At 33.3% G+C, this 15,500-nt stretch overlaps 1 protein-coding gene across 26 annotated transcripts in view; it reads left to right on the top strand.

Annotated features, from left to right (window-relative positions):
- The window catches only part of PPFIA2 (PTPRF interacting protein alpha 2), a 508,974-nt gene that overhangs the window by 379,225 nt on the left and 114,249 nt on the right, over window positions 1-15,500 (top strand). For all 26 annotated transcript variants that reach the window (XM_031651089.1, XM_031651095.1, XM_031651091.1 and 23 more), the window contains 3 exons: window positions 1,099-1,320; window positions 9,390-9,536; window positions 10,567-10,701. In XM_031651089.1, the coding sequence (XP_031506949.1) occupies window positions 1,099-1,320; window positions 9,390-9,536; window positions 10,567-10,701 (504 nt within the window). The remainder of the gene's footprint in view (window positions 1-1,098; window positions 1,321-9,389; window positions 9,537-10,566; window positions 10,702-15,500) is intronic.

The raw sequence follows: 15,500 nt of genomic DNA, 5'->3' as shown, positions 1-15,500 counted from the left end.
TTCTGGATTCTATGATAATTTTGATTTTTTGAGGAACTCTCATACTTTTTTCCATAGTGGCTATACTAATTTACATTTTTACTAGTAGTGTACAAGGGTTCCATTTTCCCACATTCTTATTCTCTCACCAACACTTACTGGCTTTTTGCTAATAGCCATTCTAACAGGTATGAAGTGATATCTCATTGTGGTTTTAATTTGCATTTCCCTGATGCATTGTTGGTATTGAGCATTTTTTCATATATCTGCTGGTCATTTGTATGTCTTCTTTTGAGAAATGTTTATTCAGGTCTCTTCCCTGTTTCTTAATCTGAGGATTTCTTTTCTTTCTATTGAGGTGTTTGAGTTGTTTATATATTTTGGACTTTAGCTGTAGGGCATACTTCTGAAGATTTACTTTTAGAAAACCCTGGTTTCTATGCAGTCCTTTCGGAAAGAAGAAAAATTATCTCTCAAAATATTTAACCCCTTTTAGCGTCCTTCCTGTGGGTTGTGTGCACACATGATTTTATGTTAATAGTAATATAGAAATCAAAACTTTTCTATGCTATATGTTTGTTCCAGCTAGGTCAGATTCACAGCAGGAATAATCTTTAATAAAAAATATTTGGTAAGTTATTTTCCTGGGCATCATTGAAAATAAAACTTAAAAATTTACAAAGGATCTTGAACAAAGATTTTTAAATTGCACACTTTATAAGTCCTTACCTGTTAATTAAAAATAATGTGTGGTGTTATATCAATATAGTATTGTAAATTAATAATAAACTATATATCTAATTGATCAAATAGTAGCTAGTACTTAATGTTTAGGGTACCTTAGTGTTTTATGCTATGTTTTACATTTAGAGAGAACATAGCATAGTTTCCATTTCAAATACATCTATTAAACTGATTGAAAATTACTGATCTACCTTCATATTTTAATGTCAATTAACAGTTTCCTCAGAAACTTAGTTTTTTGGCAAAGCTAGTTCTTTTCAGAATTTCTTATTTCTCAGTGTGAAAGCAGTGTCAGTTTAATTTCTTTAAGTTTATTTTAAATTTTAAATGAAAGATGAAAATTCTTAAGTGCCATTTCTTTTTCTATTCCTGTAGCGTTTGTCCAATGGTTCTATAGACTCAACCGATGAAACTAGTCAAATAGTTGAACTACAAGAATTGCTTGAAAAGCAAAACTATGAAATGGCCCAGATGAAAGAACGTTTAGCAGCCCTTTCTTCCCGAGTGGGAGAGGTGGAACAGGAAGCAGAGACGGCAAGAAAGGATCTCATTAAAACAGAAGAAATGAACACCAAGTATCAAAGGGACATTAGGGAGGTAAGTGATTCATCTTACTTTCAGTCTTTGATTTCTGAATGCTGCTTCTGAGATACTGTTTCCATAATTTCCCTTAATGACCATACACTTTTTACTTCCCAAAAGACCATAGTTTGGCATGCATTATATGAGTTATGAAACTTGTTCAATAGGGCAAACAGTTTACTTCGTGAGAGCTTTAAATATATATGGAAAGAAATATGTGCTGTCAAGGGTCAGATATAACAAAGACATTCTGAAGCTGTTAATAAATTTTTTTAAACATAGTCTTTTAATTTTAAATAACCCTAAATATGTGTATGAATCACGAATTACTATACTCATACTCTTAGCATATAGAAGTACTACAAAAATGCTTCAAATATTTCCATTGCTTGTTTTTGTTTTGTGTCATGAAGGTGAATGTATCTCTGTTAATATGCATATACACGCGTATGTATAACATAACCTTTCTTTGTCTATATATTAAATTCCTATTAGACATAACATCCCTTTTTCTACTTAAAACAAAAGTGAGTACTTTAGTCACTTCTCAGCCTCTTGGCTAATATCAAGTGAAAAAAGAGAGTACTTTAAGTTACTACAAAAGATACTAGGAGATGTTTGATTTGTAACACTGTCAAATCGTTTTCCCTGCTAAGGTGAAAGTTTAGAATCTTTTCACTTTTTCACCTTTTCACTCACAACTAAAAAGAAAATTATATTTGTGGAAATTGAGTTTTCTGACTTTTTGCCTTTTCCATTTTTACATATTTTAAATGTATTTGTATCTTTTAAAAATATTTTTTGTATCTAATTAGCTAGCTGTTCATCAAGTTGGCCCTATTCTATGTACCCAATTCTTTTCTTACCATTCTCTTATAAGCCAATTTTATCTTACTTTTTCCCTGACTGTTCCACCAAAACTCTTCTCATAAAAGTCATTATTGGCCTCCATGTTACTGAATCCGGGGTTCAATTCTCAGTCCTCTTAAGCACTTGATCCATTTTCCAGAGGACTTCCTCACTGGGCTAATAGCACATTCTCCTCTCCTGGTTTTCATCCGTATTTACTTGCTTACCTCATCGCAGGCTCTTTTACTGCTTCTGTTTCTCCTCCCCTACCTTGGAGTGTCTTCCCTTCTCCACCTACTTTTATTTCCCTAGTAAATTTCTGCAGTCTCATGGCTCCAAAAGCCACCATCATCTTAGGACTCCCAACTAATATCTCCAGCTTGTTCTTCTTTCCTAATTTCCCGATGTTTCTCTCTCAATCACTAAGGGATATCTCAAAATTAGCATTTTCAAACTCTTTTCTTGATGTTTTCTCAACAAACCAGACCCTCCTGCAGTCTTCCATATCCATTATTGTTGTTGCTTAGGCCAAAAGTCTTGGAGCTGTCCTTAAGATCTCTCCCCTCACACACTTGGTTTGATTCAGCAATAAATCCTGTTATCTACAATTTCAAAATATTCATAATGGGACCTCTTCTCAGAATCTTCGTGGCTTTTTCTTTTTCTACACAATCACTTTCTCTCAGTGGATTATTTCAATAGTCATCTGTTCCCTGGTGGTCTTGCTCATGCCTTCAGCTCACCTCAGTCTGTGCTCAACACAGCAGCTTAAGCTGCCTGCCTGTAAGTCAGTTCATGTCATTTTTCTGCTTAAAACATTTTAATGACTACCTATTCTACTTACAGTATTATCAAAGCCCTTACAGTGCTCTATAAGCCATATACAATCTCTCTAATACCACCTTCCTGACCTCCTGGAGATCATCTACTGTCTCATCCGACCATGCTCTGCTCAACTGGAGTGACCTCTTAAGCCAGCCAGACCTGTTTTATTACATTTTGTTTTCTCTCTGCCTTTTGTTCAATGTTGTTTTCTCAGTGAAATGTCCCCTGACCTTGCTATGTACACATATACACTCTCCTTCTTTTGTTTGCTTATCCCACAGGACTTTCTATCACCTGACACAATGTATATTTATTTTACTGATATAGTTGGTTATCATATGCCTCCCTCCCCAACTATTCCTAAACATCTATAAGGGCTAAGATTTTTTTTCTTGTTTTGTTCACTGCTGTCTTCAGAGTACCTATGCAGCTATTGATTATATAATAGGCACTCAAAAAATCTTTGCTGAAAGAATAGATATTTATAAGTAAATATCAGAAGGTGTGAATGATATCAGAATATGTACTAAGATGATGCCTACTAGCAAAACAAAACAAAAAGAGATAGATGAAGCATGAAGTGGTAGACTGCTCCACTGCAACACAGATAATGATACAACTTTTTACGAATTAATAGTTCATGGCTGCATCTGTCCTCTTCATCCTCCCCACAATTCCAACTCAGAGTGTTCTTAAAGACAGTTTAACCTCTCTTCTGTATCACTAATAAGGAATTACTGGGATTTCTGGCTATCAAATCATCAGGCTCACTTCTTGATCTGTTGTTCATTCTCTCTGTCTTCATTCTCTTGGTTCTGGAGATTTAGATGATTTCCTTTCATTTTAGTACTCATTGCTCTGTTAATGCTCATCTAATCCAGCATCACTTACAGGTAAGGTCCAACATCCAATTCCCATTTTCTTACTGCCCATTTAAAAATAACTCCTTGATACTAATAGTCTGGGAATGTAGGTGACAAAACGCCCAGTCAGATGGAAAATGCACTCCTCTGATGCCAGGTGTTCTTTGATTAAGAATCTATTCTCATGGGCAAAACGTTCTCCTTTCGTGTGGAATTATTTTAAAATACAACTACTCTTATCAGCCCCATCGTGTCTATGTTTATATTTTGGAAGAGTTTCTGGAGAAAGGAATATCTCTCATCACCCACCTTTGAAAGGAGATTGCAAACACAAATATTTTCAGAGCCAGGCTGGCAATGGAAAAGTAGAAAGTGCCAGGTGCAAGACAGTAGGAAGTGATGGCATTGATGAGACCTGTGAAAGGGCCTATACTCAGCCTGCATTACTGGATGTATCACTTTTTTTTTGTATGCGCACACACACACACACACACACACAGAGCACTGTGAAGGCTAAATAAACTAATTCTGAAATATTCAGGTCTCAAGACCCAGGCCTGTGGCTTATGAAGTATTTTTTAAGGAACAGTCACATGTGAAAACTATTACAGTTGTGTTACATGGAAATTCTCAAATTCCTCACAACTGGCAAAAAGGGGAAATGCTAATTATTATATCCATTTTTCTCAGATGAGAACCATAAGGTTCAGTGAGGTAAAGTAACTTGCCAAAGGTCTATGCAGTTCTCTCCCCAGCAGCACAGAAGAGAAACAAGATCAGCATGGCTTCAAAACCTGTGCTTCTTCCACTATGAACTACTTCCAAAATCAACACAGCATAATAATTAATTCAGTGATAGCAATTATCATAAAATGCAGCTACAATATAACTGTTCTCTAAATAATCAATATTTGGATTTTTTTTTTTCCAATAAGCAAGAAGATGTGAAAATCACATAGTTAAAAAAACCAGATTACTTAGCACTTAAAGCTTTTATTTTCTTGAATAATATTTTACTGGGTTATGGTCACAGAGAGTCAACTGGATTGCAAGTTTCTTTTTCTTTTCTTAATTATTCTCTTAAAACATTATTTATTTATTTTAGAGACAGAGTCTTGCTCTGTTGTCCAGGCTGAAGTGCAGTAGTGTTTTCAGCTCACTACAACCTTGAACTCCTATGCTCAAGCAATCCTCTCACCTCAGCCTTTAGAGTAGCTAAGACTACAGGCCATGTGTCATGATGTCTGGAAAATTTTTGTATTTTTATCGAGACAGGGTCCTACTATGTTGCTCAGGCTGGTCTCAAATTCCTGGTTCAAGCAATCCTCCCACCTCATCCTCCCAGTGGACTATGATTATGGGCATAAGCCACGGATTGCAAGTTTCTTAATAGAAAAAAATAAGCTCCCTTTTCTTGATACTCGTATAACATTTCTAACATAGTATAATTTATAAATTGTACAGGTAATAAATGTTTGTTGTAATAATTGAGGAAAAATTAGGAAATAAGAAAAAAACAACCACATAATAAAAAATGGAAAGGTAATTTGCTTTGCATGTGAGGACATTCTAAGGTATCTAAAAATGAACTATTATTTTGAGTAGCAAAAACTGCATTTACTTTTGCAACAATCTAATTTATAAATATGTTCCACTGATGGCTTCAGTATATATTTTTGTAATTTTTCTTTGTCAAAAAAGAAACCTATCCAAAATTTACTTTCGTTTTACATTTTGTCTTCAAACAAAACTCCTTAAATTGATTTTGACCTATGAAGAATAGGTGAGTTGGATTAAAGCTAAACACAACACTCAAATTAGAAAAATAGACAATCTTATAAAAGTAGCTTATCTCTCCAGTTTTTAATCAAGAGGATTATTAATTGTGTATGGATAATAATATATCACATACATAGCTGTGCAAATAGCTAAAATTTTCGGTGGAGTATTTTAATTACATTTTGTTTTGTGAATAAAACCATCTTGTATTTCCAACTTCCTATTAACAGTTCTTCAGAATTTCACTATGTGATTAAATGAATTAAATACATATCAGTGTTGCCTTTTCTATTATCTGAAACATGTAGTTATATTTTTCACCTTAATATATATAAATTACCAGAGAGTTATATTTATTAGATACAAAAAATATGAAATTTATACATAAACTTCAGGTCAAGAGATAATTGAATCTTTATTTTTTCTCATTTTTTGTAGGTAGCAAGTTTTAGGGACTAGAAAAAGCTCCCTTTTTTAGAATTTTTCAAATGACAGAGGGATAAGCTATTTCTCTGACTTGTAAATCCAGTTTATTTTTGGCAACACAGCCTGCAGTTAAAAATTGAATCTCCCACATGAATCACTGAATCAAAAAATGCAGTACCAAAATTACAAAATGCAAAAATTCCTGCATGTAATGTATGTCATAGAGTGAGATCATCTAATTGTGTACATAAGAGTAATTAATAATAAAAAAAGACTATTATTTATCGAGGGTGTTTTCTACATGAGACACCATACAAAGCACTTCCTGAGTCCTAACAGCAATACTATGTGCTACATATTAGAATCTCAACTCACATAACATATGAAGAAGGTGAAGCACAGAAAAGGTGAGCAACATTGACCCTTGTAACAGAGTTAGTAAGTGTCCCGAACTAGCATTTGGAGCAAGTATGTACTACTTCAATGCTCATGTTCTTGAGAAATGTGTGTATGTCTTTCGTTGATTTTATTGCTGTTAAAATGTAGTAAGAAGTTTATTTATACAGGTTAGCTTTAGACTTTTCTCTTCAGGCCACGAAATTTTCCCAAAGTTCTGTTTGCAAGTGAAACGGACAGAATAAAATATTAAGCACTCTGAAAGGATCCTCTAAGATAAAAACTCTACCATCACTGAGATAAAAAATATATAAAGTAGAAAACGTCAAAAGTGAAAATAAGAAGTGTTTTAAATAATAGACATTATTTGGGATGCCTAAAATCTAGGGGTATGTATATAATATTTCTTAAAAATTAGTCTGGCTAATTTTTGCTGAATTCATAGATTAAATTTAATTTTTTATTTTTGCACTTTAATGTCAACATAATTAACCAATTAGCTTTTGACTGGGTCTTGATGGTCAGTATGATTGAGCTAGACAAAGACGACAAAACATATTCCAGGTAGACATGAAGTCACAGAGTGCATTAGTTTTGTAGGGCTGCCATAACAAATTGCCACAAACTGGATGGCTTAAAACAACCATAATTTAGTTACTCACTGTTTTAGAGGCTTTAAGTCTGAAATCAATGTTTCAGCAGGGCCATATTCTCTCTGAAGGCTCTAGTGAGATCTTCTTCACCCCTTCTAGCTTCTAATGGTTACTGGCAATCATTGGCATTCTTGACTGGTAGCAGTATAACTCTGTATAACTCCATTCTCTGACTGCCTTCCTCCTTCTTCCCCTAATTTCTCTGTCCCCCAATCTCCTCCTTATAAAAACACCAGTCATTGGATTTAGGGCCTATCCTAATCCTGTGTGACCTCATCTTAACTTGATTATGTCAACAAAATCTTATTTGCATATAAGGTCACATTCATAGGTTCAGAGTGGACACAAATTTTGGGGGGATGTTATTAGCCCCAGTACACAGAAGTAAGGAAGTATCAGGTCACAAAACCACTTTTTTTTCTAGGCTTTGTAGCTCAGATTTTACCCTGAAGATGGAGGGGAAGAAATAAAAGTACTGAAACCAAGAAGCAGTATGATCAGAGTAGCATTTAGAAACATCTCTTGGGCAGCAGGGTGGAGGAAAAGTAAGGAGAATAAAAGACAAAAAATACAAGAGAGAGAGCTAACTTGTAGGTGAGCAGGAGACTAGGGACAACACGATGAGTTTCATGGTGGATCTATTACTTTTTTTTTTTTTTTTCTTGGAATTCAGTCTTGCCCTTCGCCCAGGCTGGAGTGCAGCAGTGCAATCTTGGCTCGCTGCAACCTCCGCCTCCCAAGTTCAAGTGATTCTCAGGCCTTAGCCTCTCCAAATAGCTGGGATTACACACATGTGTCATGATGCCCAGCTAAGTTTTTTGTATTTTTAGTAGAGACGGAGTTTCACTATGTTGATCAGGCAGGCTGATCTTGAACTCCTGACTTCAAGTGATCTGCCCACCTTGGCCTCTCAAAATTCTGGGATTACAAGTGTGAGCCATCACCTCTGGCTGATCTATTACTTTTTAATTAATTTTAATTTTTTATGTATACAAAAATTTTCAAAGTCAAATAACGGCATGTATAAAGATGGTACATGTATAAACACACACAGCATCTCACTTCAAGTTTTCATCCCATTTCCCTGAAATTCTTAATGTCAACCCTTTTATCCACTACTTCTGGTATTTTCTCTCTTTATTATTTAAACAAAATTTATGTCTTGCTATTTTATTAGATTAGGACATTACCTATTTTATTCCTTATTTTACTTTTTCTTCTGCCTGTCCTTTCATTAGAGTTATCATCTGAAAAAAAAAAAAAAAAAAAGAAAGAAAGAAAATTGGAAGAAAGGCTGTCTGCTTATCTGATTATTATAGGTGATGGGACTGGCTCTGGACCCTGTAGGAAAGTGGCAAAGGCACTGATTAGGAATAAGTGATGAAATGATTCTGGATAATAAGATATGGAAACTATTGCCATTTCCTCAATTCCAGGATTCTTATACAAAGAAGCTTCCCACATTCTCAGGAAACCATGCCAGGCCAATGAGCCTCACTTCTGCACTTGATTTTCCCCCAACATCTTGTCAATAAAGTAGGTTATCTAACTACCAATAAATTTCCACGTAAGCTGTGAGTAAGGTAAAATTATCTCCATATTACTACCTATAAATTTTATTATTTAAAAATTACTGTTTAAAATATTATCAATGCCATGATTTTCTCCACTTGAACTTGATTTTTTCATATGTTTATGTATCCTTGGAATTCTTTAAACTCTTATGTAATTGAAACATATATAACTAGGTAAATGGTTAAGAGTCTAAGTCAGTTGGTAAACTTGTAAATAAGATCCAAATGTACTATTTTTTTGTGTGTGTGGCCTGCTGTTTTAACCACATAGTTCCTCTTTCTTAACATAAAGGTAAGAATACGGATGGTATTTGTTATCTATTTGAAGATTGCTTTACAATTTAGAACTGTAGTCGCCATTTTAACAATTTTATGATTTGCAACTCTACTCATAATTGTAATTAATTTTACTGCATAATGAACTAATTTATCTGCCACTTCTCTTACAAGAGTGCCAGTTCTACAGTAGACAGTTTCAAAAGCTGCTCCATTGTATTCTTAGACAGCAAAATGTTTTTGGTTAACCAAAGATACAAAAATAATTCTGACAACTAAGTTGGGAAAAGTCACCTGAAATCTTGCATTCCTTCAATGAAAAGAAAGGAATGAGTATTTATTTCAAGAATGCAATAGTTTTTATGTTTCTTTTTTATTTAACAAGATAATAATTAAACAATCTGAGAATCTGACTTGCTTTTTTAAAATTATTTTAATTGTAGGCCATGGCACAAAAGGAAGATATGGAAGAAAGAATTACAACCCTTGAAAAGCGTTACCTCAGTGCTCAGAGAGAATCTACCTCCATACATGACATGAATGATAAACTAGAAAATGAGTTAGCAAATAAAGAAGCTATCCTACGGCAGGTTCAGTATCTCTGTCTTGGTTTTTTTCTGGTCCATGCATTCTTATCATTCTCACAAAACAGGGAGTAAATAAAATAGGGTACTTCTTGACAGATGTTTGAGTAATCATTCTCTAAAATTTAAAATTCTCTGGCAAAACAAATATGATTTTCAGTGTGAAATTTCCTTTCTAGAAAGATAAATTATTTATCTGAATAATAATACAAGTAATGACTATGACTTACTTTTCATATAGGCATGAGCCAGAAATTGTGCTAAACAGTTTTCGTGTATTACCTCACTTAATTCTAACCACCACCTATGAAGTAGGTAGAGTTATTGTACTGAAGACACTACAGTTCAGAGACAGTCACACTTTCCCAAGATCATACATCTACTAAACACCAGAGCCAATAGTGGAATCCTAAGTTTATTGGGCTCTAGAGCAGAAATAGGCAAACTATAGCTATGGGCCAAAGCTGGTTGGTTGCCTTCTCTTGTTAATCAAGTCTTATTGGAACACAGCCATGCCCAATCATTTAATCATTGTCTATGACTGTTTTTGTGCTACAATACAGTTGAGTATTTGGGATTGAGGCCATATGGTACATGAGGCCTAAAATTTTTACTATCTGACCTGTTACTGAAAATGTTTGCCAACCTTATCTCCAGAGCCTGGATCATCATGCTACAGTACCTCTCCCACTCCAGTCTAAATACTATGATTTTCAATATTTTGCTATGGTGGTATATCTGATGTCTTAGTACTGAGCCATATTCCCTTTGTTAAAATTTATACTCATGAGTAATTTCTTTCCTTTTTGCTGCCAGTGGTAAGAACTTTTTCATTGTTTTAATGTGCTTAAATTTATGAAGGAAATGGATAAGCAATATATGAAAACAAGACAACAATCAACACTTTGCACATTTAGGTGTGGTAGTGGCTGATTTTAAATCTAAAATCATGGCTGAAGTGCAAAGCCCCCGGCGACTGGTGTTTGCTATCCAAACTCTGACTCTTTAAGTGTCTCTGCTCCCATTCCCATTTCAGATGGAAGAGAAAAACAGACAGTTACAAGAACGTCTTGAGCTAGCTGAACAAAAGTTGCAGCAGACCATGAGGAAGGCTGAAACCTTGCCTGAAGTAGAGGCTGAACTGGCTCAGAGAATTGCAGCCCTAACCAAGGTACTGCACTAGAACAATTGGTCAACCTAGATATATTTGTCGAAAGGATTAGCAATCAAAATGAAATGTATAAAGATTTTCTATAGGCTTTATGAAAATTAAGTTTATTTAATCTTTATTATATGTCTGTTATTAAGTCAGTTTTTTCTTGTCGTACATATTTATGCCAGCAGGAATAATTGTTATACAAATGTGATGATCCCCCTGCCTATTTAAACATTAACAAAACAAGTAAAATTTCATGTCATTGTTATAGTTACTTTTCCATGGTAATATTTGTATAAGAATAATCCTGGAGACAAACAAAAACGATAATGTTATCTATATGAGACATAACAATTTAACAGGCTTCACATCAATTGCTATTAGAAGTATACAAAATATCATAACTTTTTGATTCCTCCCCAACTACAGTATAAAACTTGTTAGAAGTGGGAAGTTAGACTTATAAAAGTCTGAGGTCTAAACAATTAAACAGTCAGAAAGCGGTTTTACAGTTGTAATTTCCTCTGAAAATTAAAATCAATAATACTCTGAAGAATGTTCAAAATTTTCTGTGTAATATGGCTGGTAGATTCTGCAACTATCTGAATATTTTGGAATTTTACAAGCATTATAATGTTTAAAAGGACTATTCTGACCTCTGACAGTCAAACGGAAATAGTATCATTTTGAAGTGTGTGTACATGTCACAAGTTATATAAAAGCGCATTTTGTCACTAAAAGCCTGTTTGACATTTGATATGAATTCAAAAATAATCACACAATTTATATTTTTACACAATCATTAATATTTGCTAAGTTTTCAAGGCCACTAAAGTAAATGAGTATGATAGGTATTTGGACTTCAAGTTTAAAATTATGGGATTAGGATTTACCCAAAATAATTGATGCAGCAATGAAGTAGACATACACGCATGATTTTCTAAAAAAGCAATTAATTAAAAATGAACAGTGGACTGATCTTCCTGTTGGTTAAAATAGGACAGTTAAGCAGGTAATGAAAGGCAAACCTTTGACGAAGTAGAGCAGGATTAGAGAGCGTTGAAACAGTTGCTCGTTTGCAGAGTGTTGGAGTAACTATTTGCTAAAACTGATTGAGATGGGATTATAATTTGGATCGTTCTGTAGTCACAAACCATGCCAGTAAACTACTATGGCAATTTCAGGAATGTGTGATTTCTAAGATAAACATAAATTTATCATTTAATTTGAAAAAAATATTTAAATATGTTGGTATTATTTCATTTTTTTCCTGCAAACACAGGTCTTAAATGACTAAAACATAGACTAAGATATGCATAATTAGCCCTTTCATCTAAAGAACATAAAGGACTTTCAAAAAGAGTTATCTTTTTCAATTTCACTGTTTTGGGGGGTTAGATGAGTGACTGAATACGAAAAATAACTTTTGTAAAGTTGTAGCTTAAAATAATGATCAATATTATCCTGACTAAAACACAAGAAAGTCTACAATTTCCCCCCATTTACAATTCAGAAAATCACTGCCCCACATTAACCTTTGATAGACTGAGAATAAAAACAATTTAAAATATAATATTTGACATAAAAATACTATATTAAATATTACCAAGAATTATTGATTTAGAATATGTAAAAATAACCAGAATTAGGTGCCTTATATTCTTTGTTTTTATCTTGTCTATTCTGTTAAATTCATTCATATATACATATATAAAATATTACCTTGGGCACAAAAAATAGCTCCCCTCAGCTTTCTCCTCCCTAATATACTACCAAAATTCCACTGTCTCTGAACTTCTTTGATTTCATTTTTCAGAAAATTGGAATTCTTCCAAAAAGTCTTCAAATGCTCTAATTCACTCTCCTTTTTGTCACTTTCTTTTCTGACTAGTGCTATGTCAACAACATATTTCAAATATACACTTTTTATATTATTACCGTATTTTATTCATTATGAAAGCTCCTTAAGTACTGAGATTTTATCCTGAACACATTCCTTTTGCCTGTATTTTTTTTAACATTTGAGGATCACCCTTTCATTTCTTCTACCAAGTTTTTTGGTTTCAACAGCCTTGTACTTTTTCTTGTACTCTGTTCTCAAGACCTTTAGGGTCTATCTTTATACCTGTTGTTTTTTCTGTTTCAATTTGTTTCAGATATTTCCCTATTATGGATCATCACAGTCTTCTTCTTTTGTTAACCTTTTGACTGCTCACTAAAGTAAAAATACTTCTTCTTAGCTTAAACATGGGTTCCTCCTGCTATATTTTGAATGATATTATTAGTAACCCCTCAGACATTTTATTTTACCAATATACTTTTTTTCTACTTTACTATCACTTTTCTTCTTTTTTCTAGGTCTTTCTCTTTAAATTTAATTTCTTCTCCCTTGCTGAGTTTGTTCATGTTCTTCTCAAAACCATTTCTGCCTGTAGTTCATCCTGAAACTTTAGTATATTTTAAATTTTCCTGTATCATATTAAGGAGTGAAACCAAGATAAACAGTTTTTCACCAAGGAGTATAAAAAATAGCAGACTGTTTCTGTGTGATCTTCGTGTTTACAACAATTGCTGAAACTGTAGTTTTCACATAGACTGAAAATCAGCACTGTTGGTTGAAAATTGGTCCCAGTATATATTATTTAGAAGGGATGTCTGAATGCATTCTTTGATAAACTATTTTTCTCCTTCTGATGTATGTGTGTGTTTGCGCGTGCACGTGTGTATAGGCGAAGCTTATTTATGGCTTTAGAAAGTCAGAATTATTGATTAATGGCTATGGATACAACTAAAACTTTTGCTTTGGTGAGTTTATACACAATTAACCAATAAAGATTACTTTTGGCTCCCAGTCTTATGATTTATTATATCTACTTTTTAATTAAAATGCATATTCCTTTAGCAAGGACATAATTCATCTTGAATGAGGTATTTTATTTATTTCTAGTACCAATAAAATGTATCAGCAGTAACAGTAATTTAAACAGGACCAAATTCTTATTTTATCTCTGAAGTGAATTTTCAAAATTTTGGTGTTTTGTGTGTATGTGGTTTTTTTTTTTAAGTTTTATGTGTTTTTAATAAGTAAACAGAAAGAACTAGAAGTTTTAAAGACCTCTAAAAACTTGTATTTTTGAAGACACAGTTTTGGCAGTTGAAATATTCATGTCTCAGGTGTCTTGAGTCATCTAATTAATTTAAACACCAATAACTGCATGTTAAAATGTAATTTTGAAAGATCACAGATACCTTTATGAATTTAGATTATATAATTTCAACAACATTTTTATCCACTTACTGTATTCTTAATCTAACTCTAAATTTTAAATAATATTATAAAAAAGTTATGGCATTTGGGGACCAAGGTAACTCTGTGTAGCTTCTAAATTGGAAATTTGAGGATGACCTGGAAGAAATAAATTGGTTATTTGTTATGTCTTTATTATCTTCCACATTTATAAAATAAGAATATCGGAAGGAAAACCTTACAAAATGTAAATGTTGAATCATAGTTTGCATAAGCACACCAGAATTGAAATGTTAAATGTTTGCTTTCATAGGTTAAATTTGAATTTATGGCATAAAATAGTACATATGCATCTGAATCAAATGAATAGGTTACTATTTCTTTTCAGTTACTGCATGACATATTTATATATAGTTCTATATTGGCATAAAGTGAGTTTCACTGTTTTAGAATGAACTTATAAAATGTGATAGAATATGCTCTGGAGTTAAATTTTGTGGTCCTGACATAGAGTCCTTTAGATGTAATAATTATTTAACTTGCAATGATTAAAATGTTGATGTAACTTCATATGTAATCCTTGCATAACATACTAACAATTTTGTTTTAAACAATGTCACATGTGTTGAACACTCTGCACCTGTGGTAACCTGACAGTCACTTCCAAGACATGTATCTAACCTTGGCACTGGGCAAACACGAGCTTACAAGGAAACTGTGCCGCCTGTTCACTTGAGGCACTATTTTGTTTCCACAGCAACAAATCAGTGGAGAAACAGTTTGGAATTGGCCCCTGGTGTCATTTAGGAGAGTCACAAACAAGATTTCTTGTTCTCACAGCATTATTATCACTGGATAATTCGAGGACTTTCAATCATTTTCTTTTAAAATTTCTAATTAAACCTATCTGAGAGTAGGCCATTAAATTCTAGATCAATATCTGAGAGTAGACCATTAGACCAATATCTGAGATCAAGTATCTGAGAGTAGACCGATTCTAGACCAATGACCATAGTGTGCATTCAGAGAACAGAAATCATTTCATAAGTTTTCCTGTTGCTGAGGAAGCTCAATCTTGCTTGAACTGGGGACTACTCACAATAACCCCCGGGTTAGTTTTTTATCTTATTTCTACAGAGCAAGGTTTAGAATAAATTTTGTTCCAAATTAATTACACCTGAGTCATTGTCTAGCATATTCCTCAACATTGTGATACTACTGTTTCCATCATTTTCAAGTAATATAGACAAAGAAACCCAAATATAAACTTCTAACAGTCTATCAGAGACATATTCTGGTGTTTGGTTTCCCATAATTCCAATTATTATATAACTCTTTCAGAGTTGCTTTATTCATTCTGTAGTAGTCTTTCATTGCCAGCCATCACTAACCTTTCATATCTTAGGTTGATAGCTTTTTATTTTAGTATATTATTTTTTATTTAAAACCATCAACTGCATCGTGTTCACCAAATATCAATGTAGTTCTTTCCACATAAAATTCTGTCTATTAAAGTATTAAATTTGCTGTCACACTTTTCTTTTAAGCATTCTGTGCTATGTTCTGT

The sequence above is a fragment of the Papio anubis genome, chromosome 9, assembly GCF_008728515.1.
Source record: "Papio anubis isolate 15944 chromosome 9, Panubis1.0, whole genome shotgun sequence".
Classification (NCBI taxonomy): domain Eukaryota; kingdom Metazoa; phylum Chordata; class Mammalia; order Primates; family Cercopithecidae; genus Papio; species Papio anubis.
This window is presented reverse-complemented; position numbering and strand designations above follow the sequence as displayed.